The sequence below is a fragment of the Oxyura jamaicensis genome, chromosome 8 (assembly GCF_011077185.1).
Source record: "Oxyura jamaicensis isolate SHBP4307 breed ruddy duck chromosome 8, BPBGC_Ojam_1.0, whole genome shotgun sequence".
NCBI classification, from domain to species: domain Eukaryota; kingdom Metazoa; phylum Chordata; class Aves; order Anseriformes; family Anatidae; genus Oxyura; species Oxyura jamaicensis.
Window position 1 is genome coordinate 23,869,888 of NC_048900.1, and position 19,091 is coordinate 23,888,978.

General features: G+C 37.7%; 1 protein-coding gene across 3 annotated transcripts in view; it reads right to left on the reverse strand.

Annotated features, from left to right (window-relative positions):
* Positions 1-1,482: 1,482 nt before the first annotated feature.
* SPATA6 (spermatogenesis associated 6) overlaps positions 1,483-19,091 on the reverse strand; it is a 43,404-nt gene continuing 25,795 nt past the window's right edge. For 2 of the 3 annotated variants that reach the window (XM_035333243.1, XM_035333242.1), the window contains exons 11-13: positions 13,854-13,953; positions 11,084-11,172; positions 1,483-7,487 (exon numbers count right to left, since the gene is read on the reverse strand). In XM_035333243.1, coding sequence (XP_035189134.1) covers positions 7,307-7,487; positions 11,084-11,172; positions 13,854-13,953 — 370 coding nt within the window. In that variant the 3' untranslated portion in view covers positions 1,483-7,306. The remainder of the gene's footprint in view (positions 7,488-11,083; positions 11,173-13,853; positions 13,954-19,091) is intronic. The other variant, XR_004752857.1, reaches the window with a different exon arrangement.

Consider the following 19,091-nt stretch of genomic DNA (forward strand, 5'->3'; position numbering starts at 1 on the left):
TGTCTCTGTAGACTTAGAGCTATAAGTAAGATTACTGTTATAATTTCTTCTTGTCCCTAAGGGAAGGGAAAAAAAAAAAAAACTTCACAAAACTTTTAAGGTCATTAAAAAAAACCACCTTTAAATTGGAGGTAGTTTCAGTTTACTTTCATATTTCAAAATCAAATCTTAGCTTCAGCCTCACATCAAAGCAGAAATGTCAGTTGCTTTGTTTCTACATCTTCCATGAAAGAAGTTCCAGTTTATACATGAGCTGAATGCCAAGTAAATAATTTTCCTGGGGAACAAAGGCAGCTTTTCTGTTTGTTTTAAACATATGTAAATAGAGTCCCAGGAGCTGAGCTGCCTGTCACTTCAACCAGGTTTACACTCATGTCACTCCAGCTGGTTATTTCTGACCAACCTTAGGGCAGGACTGCAGAAGTTTCCCTCCCCACTCCTCTGAGCACTGGTATCAAGCAGCCACTCAAGCCCTTCCCCTCTGGCCTCACACCTCACTAAAGGGGAATATTTTAATATGCATTACTTCTGCTATCAAGTTTATTCTTTTTTCCTTTATTTTTTATTTTATTTTTTAAGCTCTAGTTACAGTATCACAGGAATACTTTGGTCCTCTGTCACAGTCACCACGGCAGTTCTGAAAAGCATTTGGCAGATAAGATCAGTATCTGACAATGTATGACTACTATCAATAAATAGTCAGGGCTGTGTTCCTACATACCAGCAGTGTATTAAAGACTGATGGTACCTACTGGTTTATGGGGGACAGGGAAGGAAAAAAACAGATTGGTAAGAAAAATGATTTAAAAAAAAAACAAACACACCACCACGAGGGCACCATCAGTCTCAGGATTTGTCTTTTCAGTACCAGGCATTTAAACAGGGTAGAGTTATTTTCCACAAAGCCAGAAGACAAAAAGAGAAGCACAATCCCTTCAGATGCCCATCTGCTATTACTCACTTTTTTTATTTAGAACTAACAGATCAACGCACAATTAAGAGAGCTTATAATGCCTGTCATTTCCAAATGGCTTGGGTTATATCTCAATCTCCAGCACTCATTTTGGGTGTAATACCAGGTAGCACTGAGGGATGCATCACTTCGTAGGCTATGCATAAGCCACACTTAAGGAAAATCCTCAAGTACACAAGAAACCTCAATTTTGATTGGCCAAGTTACCATAACTTATTGATAATTCAAATCACTCAAGTATTATTCAGTGTTTTCTTCTCCCTGCTTTTTTCATCTCTTGACAAGTTTACAAAGAAAAGAATGGAGCAGAGCTTAGCTGCATTACATCCAATATGCTGCCTACACAAACGCCAGAGAAGCTAAATGAACCCCAGAACATATGGCACTCTGCTGACAGAGCTCAGAAACTGGTTCTGCATGAGCAACAAGGAACATCTTGAAACGCACAAGACATATGTGTTTTAGGAGGAAGATTGAAGTGTTTCATAATAAAACAGGACAAAGTGAAATACAAGCGCTGTATAAAATTTTAATTAAAAACTGGTTTTACCCCTCAACGTGAATATACAATATGTTTCACAGATGGATTTCATATTTAAGTATTATCCAAACCAAAAACGTAAATGAGACAAATAAAGCCTTCAAAAATGGCACAGAGGCTAAAATGTATGTAAACACTAGATGACTGTGGTGAAAACAAGGCAAGCAGGGAAAGCAACCTCTTAGCAAATGTTTACTACGGGAGTACTGAATGAAGCAGTTCATGCATATAGTCTTAGTAGCAACACAATTAACTCAACATCCCAAAATTGAAGTCAGTGTAACAATACAAATATAAGCATTAGAATTTACCACCATTCAGCAACGGAAGTGGTGCTTTGGTTACTTCAACACATATTTGTAAATTTCACAGATTGTGGGATATGCTGATAATTCATGGTAAGCAAGTCCATAACCCATGGAAAGCCATTCACCAAACAGCTCCCCAAGTCCACTCCGACTTTCAGCCTCCTACCCCCACCCCATGTGGCCCTCTCCATTCAGGTGGCATCAGTGCTTGATAGCAGAACAAAGTTTTTGTGCTGTATCCTCAGGTTCTGTAAATCCTTGCGAACCAAAAGAGACCTTGTTTGGCAACAGCAAGCTCCCTCCCCTGAAGAGGTGAGAAGACGGCTCAGATCTCCGCATCTCAGACTGCAGAGCTCTCTGTCAGAAACAATCACCCAGAACTGACCAGAAATATGAAAAAACTCTCCACACTGATAAAACAAAGGATTACTGTTCCTCCATGTCATCCAGACAAATTATCACTTCAGAGAATTTCTCGCTGAAGACAGCCATAAGGAACAAGCTGCATGTCTTTGGCAAGCCAACACTGCTGACAAGCAGAGCTACAGCCTCAACTTCTAAGGGTTTTGGTTGACAATGTTTTGAATTCCATGGACAAAGCAGTAGAAACAAACAAAAAAAACCATTGGGGTTCATGTTTAATCATTCACTATGTAACAGAATCAAGGATTTTAGATGCTCTTTGTCACTTCCCACAACGCTAGTTTATTTGTTGAAACTCAAAGGAACTGGGTGAAGACTGGTTCTCTGCTGCTACCAGAGACCATCACCTACACCAGGTATCATTTTTGTCACTGAGGTAGCTCATTAAGCTCATCCACAGAAACGCTGTTCTCTCTTAGATTCAATCGTTTTCACTGCAGCTAAGCAGTGAAGCTAATTTTCACTGATTTAAAAGTTTCCCCAAATTTCTTGCTTAAGTCTCTTGAGATGTTGTCAGCACTCAGTAACAGTGAAGTAATTAACATCACGGTTGGCTTTCCTTTGACCAAGAGATTACATGTTACAAGATTTATATAAGTAGCCACTGTTAAGAAGCTAAGAATTTAGTTAGTTGCATAGTTCAGTGTTCCAGAACACACTTTCAATCCTAAAAATTAGGAAGATCAGAACTATATAATATAATACCTTGCAAACAGACTGAAAAGGCAAAGACTCCTTCCAATTTTCTCTGACTTTCTACAACACACCACAGAAACGCTTCCACTGTCAAGTTGAACACACTTTTGCACCCCTTACTTCTTAGGAAGAGGATGAGAACAGAACGCGATAGATGTTAATAACGCAGGTTAGCATACTTAGAAGAAAGCGCTAAAGCACTAAGATTACAAACAAACAAAGATCAATTGGTATGAGTATAATGAACCCAGATCATCAGAGACATAAGATGATTAGGATATCCACGGTAAAGACAAACTCATGAAAGTACATGTAGTAAAGAAGTTCATTGTCTTTTTCAACAGTCTCTTAAATTTATCAGGTTTCTATCTTGATAAGATTAAGACTTGCTTAATAATTGTCTAATTAAAAAATAATAAAACTGGGAAAATTAAAATAAGGTCTTTTTAGTAACCTGAAGATGAGATGGGACTTTTCAGCCAGGCTTCCACAAAATAATTTCTGTAACATTCACTTCAGGATCCCAAAGCACTTTACAGTCATTTAATTAAGCTTCAGTAGAGCACAAACTCCCTGTTTTACAGCTGAGGTAACAATGAGAGGGATTTTAGAACAGACTATTAATTTAACATTGAGCTGAGGTAGAAGTTCTGCTATTTTAGCCCCAAAACAGGTTCCCAACCTCTATAGGTAATTTCTTTCTCCACTCACCATTTTGGCAACCCCCTAAACAACAGTAAAATTCAAATGCGAGGCACAGTCTAAAGAACAGCCCTCATCATCTAAGCCTCTCGGATTTGGGGTATGAACACTCCTGCCCATCTATCTCACAAAGCTGTTCCTTACTCTATCCATCCCTATGCCTCTTGTCCCCAGCGGACCAATTTAAGCTTCCTTTCTTCTTGTTGAAAACTTTGATAAGGCAAATCATTAAAGAGTTTGACATTTTTGCCTTTAATCCACAACAGGTCAATGACTGAGTGATTTCCAAAGCAACTACTACTCAGCAAAGGATTTGGCATCCTACCGAATGAGTAGACAAACTACCTGCCTACTGAGCCATCCCAAGGTCCTAAGCTACATAAAGTTATTTGTAGGAGAGAGGAAAGGGAGCAAGTTGGAAGCAGACTCTGATTTATTAAAATGAAGGTTATTAAAATATTACACTGATTAGATCGCATACTGCAAGCAACACTGGATTCTGCAAAACATTTGGTGAAAATACTCATGGGTTGTAATAGCTTGGGGAGGACAAGAGAAAGAGAGAGACTTGATAGAAAGCACGCTAATTCTCTCTTAATCTAGCCCATTATTGCTAATCTCAAGTAGGTAGCTTTCCTTCAGGAGGTAAAACGATGGGTGTGGAGTTACACCGTCCCACTGTCACTAACAGACCACTTTGTGGATGGAAAAAGACAGGAATGAGCATAAAAATGCTATTTAAAACTCCACTCAGGAGCCTAGAAATGTGCATTTGATAGAAGTGATTTAAATTGTATTAGAAGGCAAGGTGCACTAAACAATTACAGTTTATTACTACACTGCTTTGCTGCCTGAACCTATACTTATCACACACTGCAGTAGCAAAGGAGCAGCAGTGCTCAGTGCACTTGGGCTATATGCATATTAATAGAAGAGGTAGCTGAGGAAACAGGGAAGGAGCCAAAAGCTTTAAAAAACCTGAACATTTTATGGACAGATAGTGTACTTCAGGACTTAAGCCACATTTCATAAAAAAAGTTTTCCATTAACCAACTGTATTTCCAGCACAGTGCTTGGAAAAGCACTGTGCCGTATCACAGCATATAAGCCGTGGAATGACTGACCCAAGAGAGAAACACATATCCTGCAGCAGCTGACTCAGAAAGACATACACACCATCTCCCTCCGCAGCTGGAGCAAGGCCAATGACACTCATAATCTATCTGCTTCATTTGTTGCTATGCTGCCTTGAAAGGCTTCAGTGAGAATATTCATGCTGGTCAGAATTCAATATACGATACTTTCTTCTTTTTCTCCTATCTAGTTTTAGCCTTTAATGGAAGAAGAAAGGTTGCTGTATTACTGTATGCTTTGTTTCTTTAGTTCAGGGAATTAAACAAATATACCCCCCAGCTTCTGCGCCCCTTTGAAATTTTACCTTGGTTTTCTACATTGGCCCCCCACCTCCCTCATCACGTCTTGAATTCATGGCAACTTGTGTCCTTACTCATTCACACACAAAAAAATCCCAAAGCCTCAGCATTCAGCCTCCTACGCACTGAGCTAATGGGAGTAAAGTTTGCAATGCTGGATTGCCAGGGGGGGAAAAACCAAACAGTACTTCCATATCATAGAATGAGATGAGGCCAAAGGGGAGAGCCATCCTTCCTTCACAAGACAGTAAGTTTCACTAAGCTGTGACACCAGCAAGGGCAAACGCAGATAATATTGAATGAAATCTGGGTCATCATGAGAAGAACAGCATATCTTTAAGGCTCAAACACATACAGGAAACTGCAGCAACTTGCAGATTTCAGATTTTCATTTTAAGCTAAAAGGTTGGAAAATTCTATCTCTTGGAGTATTCTGTGCCTATTTAGGATTCATTTGGATATATTTATTTTCATGAGCAGCAAGAAAAACTTCCTTTATGGACTACTAAAGAGCAAAGAGCAGGAACATACTAATGAATGCATACCAGGTACTGGTAGCACAATACTCTACAGCCATCATGCCTTCAGCAGCATGGCTTGGGTAAGTTTCATTTTGCAAATCTGCAAAAAAGGTATACTACTTCATAGAGTGCCTCAACACTTATCCATAAGACTGTGCAGCTAATGCCCTTTGAAAGCAGTAATGTGCTAAATGGCATCAGGGACAGGAAGTTATCAGTGTTAATCCACTTCAACTGGTTTAACTGCTACGAGGAATAGAAATGTCTATAAGGAAGACACTTCCTCCGAGAGTCCCCTTTCCTGAAACAGAAGCACACAGCCTTTCAACGTGCTTTCCCACTAGCATAATTGCTCACCAACTGCTTTCTCAAATCAATTATGTTGTCTCAGCATTAAAGGATGGAAGGCAGAGTAGACCAACTTTTTGTTTATCTTTGCATGCTGGCAGGTTACAGTCAGATGTTCTGCCATCTGTACTGCAAGCTTTATCCTTTATCCAATCCTAACAGGTAATATGGCATTGGTATATCTGAATCTGTTCACTCAGTCAGGGAAGGAGCCAGAATATGCATTTGTTTTTCCCCCCCATTCTAAAAGGAAGCAAGAGATGGACACTCTTGCCCTTTTAAAACATTCTGCTTTTCAATGGACGGGCAATTTGCCCTGGTCTGCTAATGTGGGATCTGTTCAATGCAAGGCTGAAAAGGTTCCATCCCTGGGGAAAGCATTGAACTGCTGATGAACATTTGGTGGCCTTTAGCAAAAAGGATGTGATTTTTGCCAACAGGATCCCAGCAGGCTGGGAAGGACAGGCTCCAAATTAGGTGGGATTGCGATGCAGGAACTTCAGAAAGCCTGTACTGGGTATACAAGCTTGCTGACTAGCTCCAGTCTTTCCCCCTCCTCACTCATTTCCTATTTGTATTTTTAAAAATTACAAGTGTAATGGTAAATGTCATTACTGCACTCAAGAAAACCTGGAAACTTTCAAAAACGTAGGGTATGTGAAGACAACTCTTCTTCTGATACAAAGATATCTGGGTGGTTTTCTTTTAAAATTTGACATTACTTAAAAAATTGTGATTAAAGGTGCTTGAAACTACTTTGAAAGCATGTCTGTAGGTCAGTATCAGAGTTTTCTTTCTGTCTTTCTCAAAATAAACAATACAAACCCAGTTTTCTATAAAACCATTCAAATTCCCTCTTTCCCAGAGCAGACGCTTTTATATCAACACTTGCATTTGCCTCCCCCTCAGACACCCTCTCTGAACAGTAGGACATATTGCTTCTTCAACCAATTATATTTATGTTACTAAATAGTTTGATTATTTAAATAATAATTGACTGCAGCTGAAACCTGACTTATGTCAGACAGGAATGTCCAGCAGACCTATTTGTCTTCAAGTGACTATTTGCTGATAGTCTCAAAGGAGCAACACCATCTTAATTAACTGTGCAGGGGCTCAGTACTTTTTTTTTTTTTAACTGGGGGGAGGTGTTGCTCCTGATAGTGGTGCAGGGGGTGGAGTGGGGAGTGTGTGGTTCTGCTAATAGCATTCATTTGGCAACCCAGGCCAAAACCCCATTTCTCCAAAACCCTGCCCAGCCATAATTATACCTTAAAAATAGAGTACAAATATTTGTCACAAAAATTGTTTTCGTAAGAAATATCAACATCGTGTACTGTGCATTTCCAGCTAGATTGCTATCAGGAGTGTGGTTTTTGGTCTGAAACAGTGCCAGAAGCATTTCGGTACATGTTTCTATATATTTTCTCGAGACTTTCTTCAAAGATTGCTCTGTGAGACTTCCCTTTGTATACAGCCGCACGACTGGACCAGTATTCACCATTATCCAAGTGAACAGTGGTGTTCCGCTGCACTGGTGAACTGTCAACACAAAGAATATAAGAAATAATGATCAAATCAAGGTAAATAAGAGGAAACAGAAGTACAAATCCAAATGCAGAAGCAGAAATACAAATGTAAAGCTATTAACCACAGATTACCTTTCACAGATAGAAACAAAAACTGCACTGCAGCTACATCCAAGAAATGGAAGCCCACCCTACGTTATTCATTCACACAAATTCTCCCCCACCCATCCTTGTGAACTTGGTAATACCTCCCAGATAGAAAGAGAATTAATTCTAAAAGAGCATGCAGTCATTTTGCTGTATTTTGACAGACAGTGTGGCTAGGCACTGAGTCTATGCAAGAGCAACACAGTAGGATTTCTGTGTCCTTTGAAGGTCAAAATGTAACCACAAGCAGCTATTTCAATATGAAGACAATCTATCAGAGGTATATTAAATTACTGTGGCTGCAGCTGTAAAATGTTCTATCTGAAGCATCTTGGATTAAGTATTCTACAATATACATTATGATACAATGGCAATAGAGTGTTCCTTCCCCACCCCATCTTACGTATCACTGTTTTAATACCAAACACAGTCTCATAGTTTAGTTGCTTTGAGATATTATTTCCTTTATCTATGAAGCGGAATTTATTCTCTGAAAATCATTGCAAAACACTGCCAAATCTGATGTATAGCTCAACTTCATGATTGTTTGCTTCTCTTGAGACTTTCAAAGAAAAAGATTGTGTTATGTAACGAAAGGAGTTATTTTATTGTAATGAAGCATGAAACAAACAGATGAAAAATCATCAGCAGAAAATGACTACTAAAGTGACATTTCTCACATCTGCTTGGAGATTTAGGCACCTATGACACTTAAAGATTAGAACTGAGTTATCTTCACCCTTTCACAAAGGCTCTCATCTGCAAGAAGAACCTGGAAATGTGAAGCTTATGGTGACCATCTTCCCTTAGGAAATGAAATACATTTCACAGAGAAGTTTTACATTTTGTTATATACATATTATTTATTAACCTACTATGGTCAAACCAATCCTCAAAACTTTGTCCTCAAGTTCACATCAATAAACATGCATGACAAGAAGGAATGCTTGCATCAAAGGACGCACAAATAAACTTGCAGCTAGCTGCATTAAAACATAAGGGTTTTCATTTTAAGAAGAGAAAATAGTGAGGTAAGAAAAGGAAAAATCAGTATTATCATTTTTTTTAAACTCACATTTCCAAGATTCTCTCTCCCATAGAAAACAAAAGTAGTATTATGGTCATATCAATCTATACCACATAAAGCAACAAAATCTCTAAGTGACTCCAGTATTAAAGAGAAGAAAGGTCACCTTCATGCTTTTTCAAAAAATAAAATAAAAAAAATAAAGTCCCAACATTTTAAGTCAGTCAACAGCATGAGGAAAATTTAAACCTGCTTATCATCCTGGAGAGGATGATCTGTGCTCTACAGTTTGGACACAATGAAACCAACCTACCAAACAGCAAAATCAATAGAAAAGTTATGTAGGCCTGCGTTAAATGTAGACAAGTCAATACTCTGGAGACCCATCAACAGTTGAACTTTTACCTCCTCCTTTTGGCGGTTTGCGTTTCCTCAGTTCTGACTGAGAATTCTCAATCCAACAAATAAGCATGGCACTGGGAGCAGCACTTGCAACTATACAATAAGCAGCTTTACATCATTTTTCTTAAAATCCATTTCCTGTATTGAGCCTTGTACTTTCATTTTCCTCTACTAAAAGCAGAATCTACATAGAGACACTCATAACCCAACCACTTAGGAATGCAGTAAAAGAGTGTCAAAGAACAATAGCAACTTTCACAAATTCCTTATTCTGTTTCTGAAAAAGAATTAAGTGTGCATGTGTGCATGCATTTCCCATTAGCGAGATCTTGCACATGAGATGCTTAGCACCAGTGTGGACACACATACAACCAACCTAGAGAAGAGTCCCTCTCCCATCTCAACTGGAAACCAACCGACAACCTGAGCTAAGCAATCTGGGAATTACACTCACAAATCATATTAACAGCAGGACTTCTGCACGCAACTCCCTGCTCTGAAACACCTGTCATATGCTTTTTTTCCATCATACATCTCCTTTAAGAGTCCCAGAAGTTCTTTTCTGAGTGAATCATATACTAAATATTTCACAAAACACGGACCTTTTCCTTGCTCCCAGTGGTTTTCAATCATCTGCTTTACTGCCAACATTTGGTCGACAGTACCATGTCCTTCTATGAACTCTTTCTCTGTCCTTGTATCCTGTTTATGAGCACTGTGGCAAACACTTGGCAATCAGACTGTCCTCGAGTCTTTTTATTTCTCACCCTTCAGTGAATGGGATTAGTGCTGCTGGCCTCTAAACCCAAGGACCAGTCCTTTCCCAAGCTGAGTGCCACATTTTATATCCCCATCACTTCTTGATTCTCTAGTATTAGGATTTGTTTCTTCTTTTTTCATAGTCTGCAGTCTCAGCATCAATCTCAAACTCCCAAAGCTGCCTCAAAACAAAAACTTGCACTTTCTCTCTCAGAAACATCTCCTACACAATTTAATTGCAGCAGCTGTCAGGAAAAAGGATAAGGTAGCAAAAAGGCTACAAGCAGAATACAGGAGCGAGCATAGGTACAGAAACACTAAGAACTTCAGTAGCAACTCCACATTCATGCAAAAATCTAAGACTTACTAGATCCCTTGAACAGCAGTGACCACAAATTACAGGAGTTTAAAAAAAGCCAACAAATAGATGAACTCTTTGGAGCTTACTAATCTCAAGTAGAAGTTCACTATGCTATGCATACTGAACTAACCCTCTTTTTGGTGGTATACAGTGGTGATTTAGGAAGCCTATGTTACAAAATATCGCATCACTAATTATTAAACTTTTTTTTTTAGTCGAGCGATCTCTAATTTAGCACCACATTTCTAGGACTTTGTCTTAATATAAAGAAAAACAGAGAATCCATACAACCCTAAATGCGCATTGCTTCATATCTTTCTTCCAACAAGTATCCAAAATGTTCTACAAAATACTGTGCATGTACACAGAGAACATCAGGACTGATAACTTCTACTACAGAAGTTGTCAAATACCAAAATGATCAGTGTCTTAAGTAAAATATTCAAATGAAAACCTGGATATATATGTGAGGAGCACCGAATCACTAAACCGTTCCATGCATTTGCAAACCTCACCCCAAAGCCTTATTATGAAATAAGTTTCAATTTATTTTTCCATTCCCATAATTTTAAGGGAAGATCAACAAATAGATATTTTTAAAGTTACTTTTACTCTCTGGCTTATAAAAACCAAAAACTACTGCCCACAGATCATTTTTATGACCAAGCCCACTTCTAAAATCAGAATTTTATGAAGACTATACTGACACAGTTCCAAACACCATGAAAGGTATGATGATAATTAACTGTATTTTGCTTTTAGGTGAAAAATCTTGCTAGGACTAACTCCTACGGAAGCCTTTTCCCAGTGCAATATAACACAGCTCAAAATAGAAAGAGAAATTTTTAGCAAAATTTAAAGGGCAATATCGTGAGTATGACTGTTCTTTCTTGGTCAGAGGAAAACTCCATACCTACTATGCAGTTCACTCATGGATAAGTGCGGTTTATGAGAAGAGTCTCTTGTCTTAGTCAAGGCTCCTTTTGATGAGTTACTTTCATTCTAAAAAAAAAAAAAAAAGCACACCAGAAAATCAAATTCTCATTACCTTGGTTTCTGATTACAATGATCTCATTTCAAAAATACATTCTTTCCACTTAGAAAACTATTAAAGTGCTTACATTTCTTGGGGGAGAAAGGGACAAAGTGTAATGAGCCAAATGCCATTTATGAACACTTTTAATTAAGTTCAGCACAACTCAGCTAATATTTTTCAGGTAATAAACTGGAAAGAATTTCTAGACATTGTAGATCTAAAGAACCATGCAGACAGCATAAGCTTCAATAATCCCCCAAAACATGTGGGTTAAATGCTATGAAACCTATTGCTCACTGCTATACTTTGCTTCCTGTAGAAGACAGGGAAAAAAAAAACTGGAAAAAAAGAACCAAAAAAAATTTCTAATAAATTAACAACTTTTGTAATGAGCTACCGTTATCTATGTCATGGATCTTAACAAGTAGAAGCATTTCTATCTGTCCAAATACATCCATTCCATACACAGGGCTAAGAACATGCTCACCCAACATTAAAAATAAGTTTTAAAAATATACCTAAGGATCCTTCAGTGGCATTCTTAACGGTTGCTAAGAAGCAATCTGATCTTCAAAATACTATCTAGATATTAATAAACCCATATTTGGCCTCTTAGGTAAGCATGGAACGAAGCACTTCATTTGAAGCAAGCCAGTTGCCCACCTGAGACAGGATGGTAGAAGTTCCATCCACATTCAACCTACTGCAGAGGGCAAAGACACTACGTAAGCGATGGTATTAAGTGATGCTTTTAGCAGAAGCTAATAGCTGCAAAGATTAGTAAACAAAATTGTCTTTCACACTACATCACAAATAATTTGAAAAAAGCAAGTTAAAATAACAGAACTTGTTGGTAACACAAAATTTGAAGAAAAGACAGTAAAGACCGTGGTAGATGGCAATAAGATGCACAACAAGCGGCATAGCAGGAGCATGGATGTGGAAAAACCTAACGATTTACTGTGGTGAAATACAAAGGTAATGTGTGTTTGTAAACAGGAAAACTCTCTTCCTTCAACAGTCACAGACTATAAAGCATTGAGTAGAGGAAATGGGGTACAGTGGCAAATAAAACTCTGCAGAATTTGCCTGAGGCAAATTATGTTCTGGAAAGCAAAGAACGATGGAAACATTATGATACTGTCAGAATGTCACAGTGGAAAGTTACAGTGGACACCCTAAGGAATCTGCAGCAGAGCTCCAGTCACACTATTTTTACAGAGCACTATGGAAACTAAATTTTGGAAAACAGACAGATGCTTCTGGGAATGGTTGTTTAGCATTATGTTCTTTGGAATAGAAAAGAGTGAGAGATACTTTGTAAACTCTCAAAGTTTGGAAGAGGATCCAAACTGATGCCAAAAAGCTACTCACTCCATTGTGTGCACTTCTTTTGCTACTCCCTCACTTTCAAGATGACCCGTTTACCTCATCCATCCACTGCATAACAACAGAAATTGGGCTTCTGGGGAAGCCCAACACAATCTTGCTCTATTTTACAGTACTCAATGGAAGGAGACCTGATTTTAAATAGCTAACTAAATAAATTGGGAATTCAGAGCCAAGGTTCTTCAGTATATCATGCAGCAGCAGACTATGAACACAACCTTCTTTTACTGCCCCAGCCCTCTGCCAAGAGTTTACTGTAGTCACTGAAGTCATTGCATCCCAGCCAGTACAGTTCAAACATCAACACCTGTTACACCTACTTTTTCTGCATTGAACCTTCTTCATCATGCTTCCCACAAACATAGTAAACTCTGGCAGAGGGGTAAGGTGGACAGCTGGGGACAATATTGACTTAAAACTGCAGCAACCTTTGAAGGCAGATTTCTGTCAGCACTCCTTTTTCTACAAAGAGAAACTGAAGCAAAGAAGATCTTTCCCCACTTTGAGTAACTCATCTCTCTTTGAACCGATCAATAACATCAGAGTGGTAGAGTGTCAGACAAAATAATAATTTCATCAGAGCTCCTTATCTTAATCTTACCTACTCACATCCTCATATCTTTTTACCTTACCTTTCCTTTACCTCCTCTCACACTTAAGACCCTAAGTTCTCTGCAGATGGACAATCCTGTCACTCAATTTGTACAATGCTTTGCTCAGGGAGATACCATGCCACAACTGAGTTTCTCAAAATCACAGTAGCAAAAACTGCTATCTGACTAAAATTACATTTCAAAATTCCATCAGACTCAAGGACAAAATATTTTGGTCTCAGTCATGGCCTCATTAGATTTCATCAAAAGCCACGTAATTAGGAGGGAAAAAAGCACGCATCTGAAGCATAATATTAGCTCTAGAAACAGCTGGACACAAGCAGCTGTTGATGTGCAGCTGCACAACATGTTAAGCCCTTCATGTTCTTTAATAGATCTCCAACATACTTTTTGGTTAAACTGAAAGCATGGAAAAAAAAAATTTAATTTTCCTCTAAACCCTATGAGGAGGCCACCTGTCTCTAAAGGCTCCACATAAGAAGGCTACTGAAACCAGCATGAAGAAGTTCAGCTTATGTACTGAATCCACATTTCTACAATGAAGTTTGCCTCAAAAGACATCGTAACAGACTCAAGACTGTAAGTGCAATTGTCTTCCTCAACATCTTGGAGAAAAGAAAGTATTTAGTTTGAGTCAAACTTACAAATACTAGGCGCTGTCTAGCACTGTGTGTCCTTAAAATATTTTTCACTCTTTTATGGATCTCATCTCCATTTGCTGGTGGAGGACAACCAGAGTTAAATCTGCAAGAGGAAGAGGAAAAACAAACAAAAAGAAGAAATATTTCCTTGTTGAAAAGCTCCAACTTGCTTTTCGCTCTGATTTTTTTTTTTCTTTAAATTATGAAGCATGCATTACTTCCGTCTATTTGGAACATATACAACGTCTGGATTTGATTCTTTTTCTCCTCTGGGGTACAAGTAAAGAAACATTTCGAAGCACTGCATAAACAACATGCATTCACAATTCCAGCATAAGATACAAAGCACAGAAAATGTTGATGATTTTGTAACTTGAGTAATATTTCTGTAATGTTTGTACTGTCCCTACAGAACAGAAAAGCTATACAGTTATTCTATTCCCAGTGATCAGGCTTCATTTTTCTCTTTTTAAAGGAAGCATTACACACATGAAATTATTTTCACTGAAATAAATCAACAGGAAGATAACCCCAATGTGTGCAAATAGGAAAGCCTATGGAGTTTAAAAACGGCAAATTCACAATCTTTATTTCACATGATGGAAAGTTGTAAAGTTTACATTAAAACAGATAGTTTGCTTGATGCGGGTGATTTAAAAACCAAAACTACTCTAAGATTTTATTCTTTTATGTTTCGCAGCATACCGCCCCCCCCCCCCCCGGTTATACAAAAAAAGCCTTCATTCTTCTCAGCGAGTTCAGAAGCTGGCAGAAATTTCATATCAGTAGTTATTCTCAGACTATTAAGGGAGCCAAACAAGATTCTAAGAATAGGATAATTTACACACCAATCTCCAGACTTTAGTACACTCAAACATGTATTATCAAAACAAACCAACCAACAAATACACAGATGAGATCAACATCAAAAATGAATTCACTGGAGAAAAGGGAGCATGAGATTGCATAAGTAAACTTTTCATCAGAGTGAACAGAAACAGGGCACTAGATCAAGAATGTGCATCTTCATTTCAGTGTTTCCTAATGCCCAAGAAGCTGACTTGCACGAAGAAAGTAAAAAGTCATGATATGTTTTTTATTAAAACTCATGCTAAGATATATATGGGTCACTAGCCAAGCAGCCAGCTGTAGATCAGCCCCAGATTCTGTAAGTTGATCTAATGGAAAACCACCCAGCAGCAAGACTGGTGGCCATACTCCGGGTGGATTAGGAGCACAAGAAACAGGGACAGTCTGTAATAGTTGGCTTCACAAATTCATTGCAGCAGAGAAACATCGTGCCTCTGAACCTTGATTCTACACGGGGCTCTGGATGGGTTTGTGGGATTGGGACTGTCTTCTGACCTTTTCTCTCCAGTTTATCACATTCCCTGACCCTCTCCTCTCTCTGAAAATCCCAGCCTGATCAGATCAAGCTTAGTTTACCTTCATCTAACTTCCAGAAATTTCAATACAACTAAGAAACGGTACAGTTCCTTCTGAAAAGGACAAACCAAATACACACTGAAAGCCTCAGTCCAAAATGTGTTACTTGGCAACGTGAAAAGTAATGGAAACAGGATCTAGAAAATGGGAAGTGCCAGGCTGGCTTGAATAATACAGACAGGGCTGGGAGCACCTCAAAATCTTTTGAATTATTCTTTCTGTTATCAGAGAGATAAAAATGTGACCAGAAAGTGACTAGTTCTCTGCTTTCACATAGCCTTCTTCTATTTTCCTGTACATAATTAACTTACACAGACTCATTTATTATTGCTTACCTTTCCAAAATCTCTTTCTATTCTAAACAACCCCAATATTTTCAGCCCATTTATGAGTTTCCTTAAATCAAATAATCCATTTCTGAATGCTTCTGTTTTTCTCCAAGAAAGGATGCCAATAAATGGCACAATATTGGAAGAATGAATCATATAATCTATAGGGGGATGTATTTTCCATACCTCTAATGACATTTAACATTGCTGTTATAGCCAGCTTTGTGAAAATCCTTGCCTGTAATGATCCAAAGATAAACATTCATATTAGAATCCTGAACATTTACAATTAATTTAAAACCCAACAGCATGTATGGCAAATCCATATTGTTAATTATTTTGCATACTAGAATCTAACGATCTGTTGCATTAAAAGATCTCACATAATTTTTCCTAAAAGAAAGGAAAGTGGTTTGTGAATTTCCGTTAAGAGACAAAAGCTGTCTTTAAAGAAATAGAGGTCTAAACCACTTAAGCAGGCAGTAACATTTAATTCCTTAACACAGTCAAACACAGTTTGATGTACAGCATCACAAGGCAAGTGCTGTATCGCTGGCAGTTTTTGAAAGAACAACAACAAAAAAACACCCAACCCTGCATGCCTGCTAAAACACACTACTTAGAATAAATCATATCAGGCAAGCATCAAAAAACTCCAAAAAACATCTTAAGATGTCCTATTGGCCCTTACAAACACTAATATTAAGGGAATTCTGAAACGCATGTTTAGAAAAACCTGCATTCTAGGCGCAGTAATACTGAGTCATTTCCCATTTAACAAATAAAAGCTAGACTCGTGAAGTTACGGCACTTTCCTCTTATTTATACAGCAGCTGCTGTTCTTCCAACGTTCAGGTTGCTGGAGCTGAGAAGGTGGAATAGATTGCCGTGGGGAAATAAATTTTATGAAATTCCTATGTAAGATTTCAGATCATTGATATTAATCTTAAATTTACAAATATCCTTGGAGACACATGTATTTACTTTCGAAAAAACGAAACCCCAAGCTTGCTATTGTATTAATTTATAAAATATCTGACCATGTCTGCAAGAAAAAAATTTAAGTACCTAAATCAAGAACTATTAGATTTCTTTCTCCAGGTGATTTTATTGATCAATCCACTAGTGTGCGCTGTGGTATAAGAAATGTTAGCCACTCACACACATCCCAAACTTAATTTACAAAAAAAACCCCAAACCGTAAGTATGATTAAAAACAGTATCAGCTTATTTTTAATTAGTTTTGCTAGTATTGTCATTGTCTAATTTTAGTAATAACTACTAAGCCTTAGTCACATTTAAAGTCATAACGTTAATATTTACATCCAACAAAATGCACGCTAACATAAAATCCTGCCTTGAAATGCAACACCCATAATCTGAAGTGAAACCTTTTTATATGCTAACTCCCCCACTGGAAATGTTTTATAAAAGAAGCTTTAAAGCACAGCTTCCTAAACTATAAATAAAGGGATTCCATTTGCCTAAAATGACCAATAATGTGTTTTTAAAATGACTAGCTATTTATTTATGTGATTAAGGTGTCAGTATTGTATTGCAGTGTTGAAAGGAAAGTCATTTCATTTCAATGACTGTTTGTCCTGATAAACGAAATAAACTTCTACAGCTGTATTCTTTGTCATACTTTCAATTTTCCCTGGGACTTGCAAACATTCTGCAGTTACATCAGTTTAAATTGTTTATTGATTCCAATAGATTGTATAAACACTTTGGAAATATAGCTCAGTGACCTAGAAAAAGCCAGATCAATCAGAGAACTTCTCAAGATTAATTTCAAAGATGTTGTGTCGAGTACGATCAAGGAAACAGAACCATTTTCCCTTGTAATGTGACTAAAAGCATTTATTTTCTTTATGAGATAAGGATTTTTTTTTTTTTTTTTAAGGTCATGCAGACATCTACCTTGATAGAAAAAAAGCAGCCAAGCACAGAGCTTGTGCTAAAGATCAAAGCTATTTTTGCATATAATTTTATCCATTAGGATGAAATACTCCATTGGAAATACAAACAGGATACATCCAACCATATACTCTAGTTAAACAGCAGCTTGCATACTTGAGAGCAGTAATAAATAGGAATTTTCAAATGTCAGACAATCCAATCATTCACTTGCACATAGCGAAAATGTTAATATCACATTTCAGCAGGAGATACTAATACATTTCATTTCAGTAGAATTAATGCAAAAGCCTGCTGCAGAATATTTGCAATGCCTATCGTGACCCTTTCCCCCACCATCACACCTCCTAGCCTTGTGAACAACTCTGTGCATGTGGCCTCCATGAAGAATTCATCAGCTTCAAAGACACAGACTTCACGCTGAGCAAAACCACATACAAGGACAAACTACCAGAGGACAGAAATCAATGAAGTACTACAGTACCAGCTTCACAATTGGAGAGGATGCCACTGTAATTGGGGGCAAGGGGAAGGGAGAGAAAGAAATAACTCTTAAGCTAACTACAAAAAAAGCCAACAACTACAAAATAAAACAACCAACAAGAACTTACGCATGGAACAAGAGAAATTTTTAGGAAACTCAAGTGTAATTAGCTCTGAAATTGAAAAAAAAGAGATTTTATATCCAAGTAGGTGTTTATACAGCGTGCACAGTAAGTGAAGAATTTATTTCACGTAAAAGGACATGAAGTAGTAATCTGTGAGATGAACATGGTTCTCAGTATACAGTGGTCTGGAACGGAGGCACAATAGAAAGGCTGAGCTACACTTAATGAGTTTTACTGGTTACTTGATAGAGGTTGCACTTTTGTTTTGCCTTCTCTGAAAATATCTGATGGTTATAAACCTTAGTGTAAACACAACTATACTCGCACTGAAGTGTTTTATAGACTATATTGGTACATACTGCTCTGTGAATTGTAATGAAAATGTAACAACATGAAAATCCTTACATGCTCACAATATTTGAAGTGGAGTAAGCATGCTGCTTCCACTATGCCAGGGTAGTTACTCTGATACAGAAACAGTTACATACAGCCAAAGCCTCAAATCAAAGAACAACAGCTTAAACATTTGGAAGCAGTAGCTGACAGTCTGACTGTGCCCAATTACTCTTCATCTTCAGTAAGAAATTTTTTTAAAAAAGTAAAAATACGTCATCCTTTCTAGTTTCTCTTACATTCAAAAGCCCTGTTTACTGGTAGGCCTTGAAGCACATCAGACATTTGCAGTGAAGAGTTTCAAAATTCACAAATGCTTTCTTTTCTCCCCCTAAATTTTATTCCTAGCCCTTAAAACTAAGGCAGAATAAATCATCCTCATGTATAACATGAATCCCAAGGGGTAGAAAGCTTCTGAGATTTCAAGGAAGGCCCAATATCTAACTGAGTAGTTCCCCAACAGAAGTTCAAGTCATTCTTGCACTAAATGTTTAGCATGTCAGAACTGGTCAGCACTTTCTTGTACTCTTCGGAAGCTATCAGAT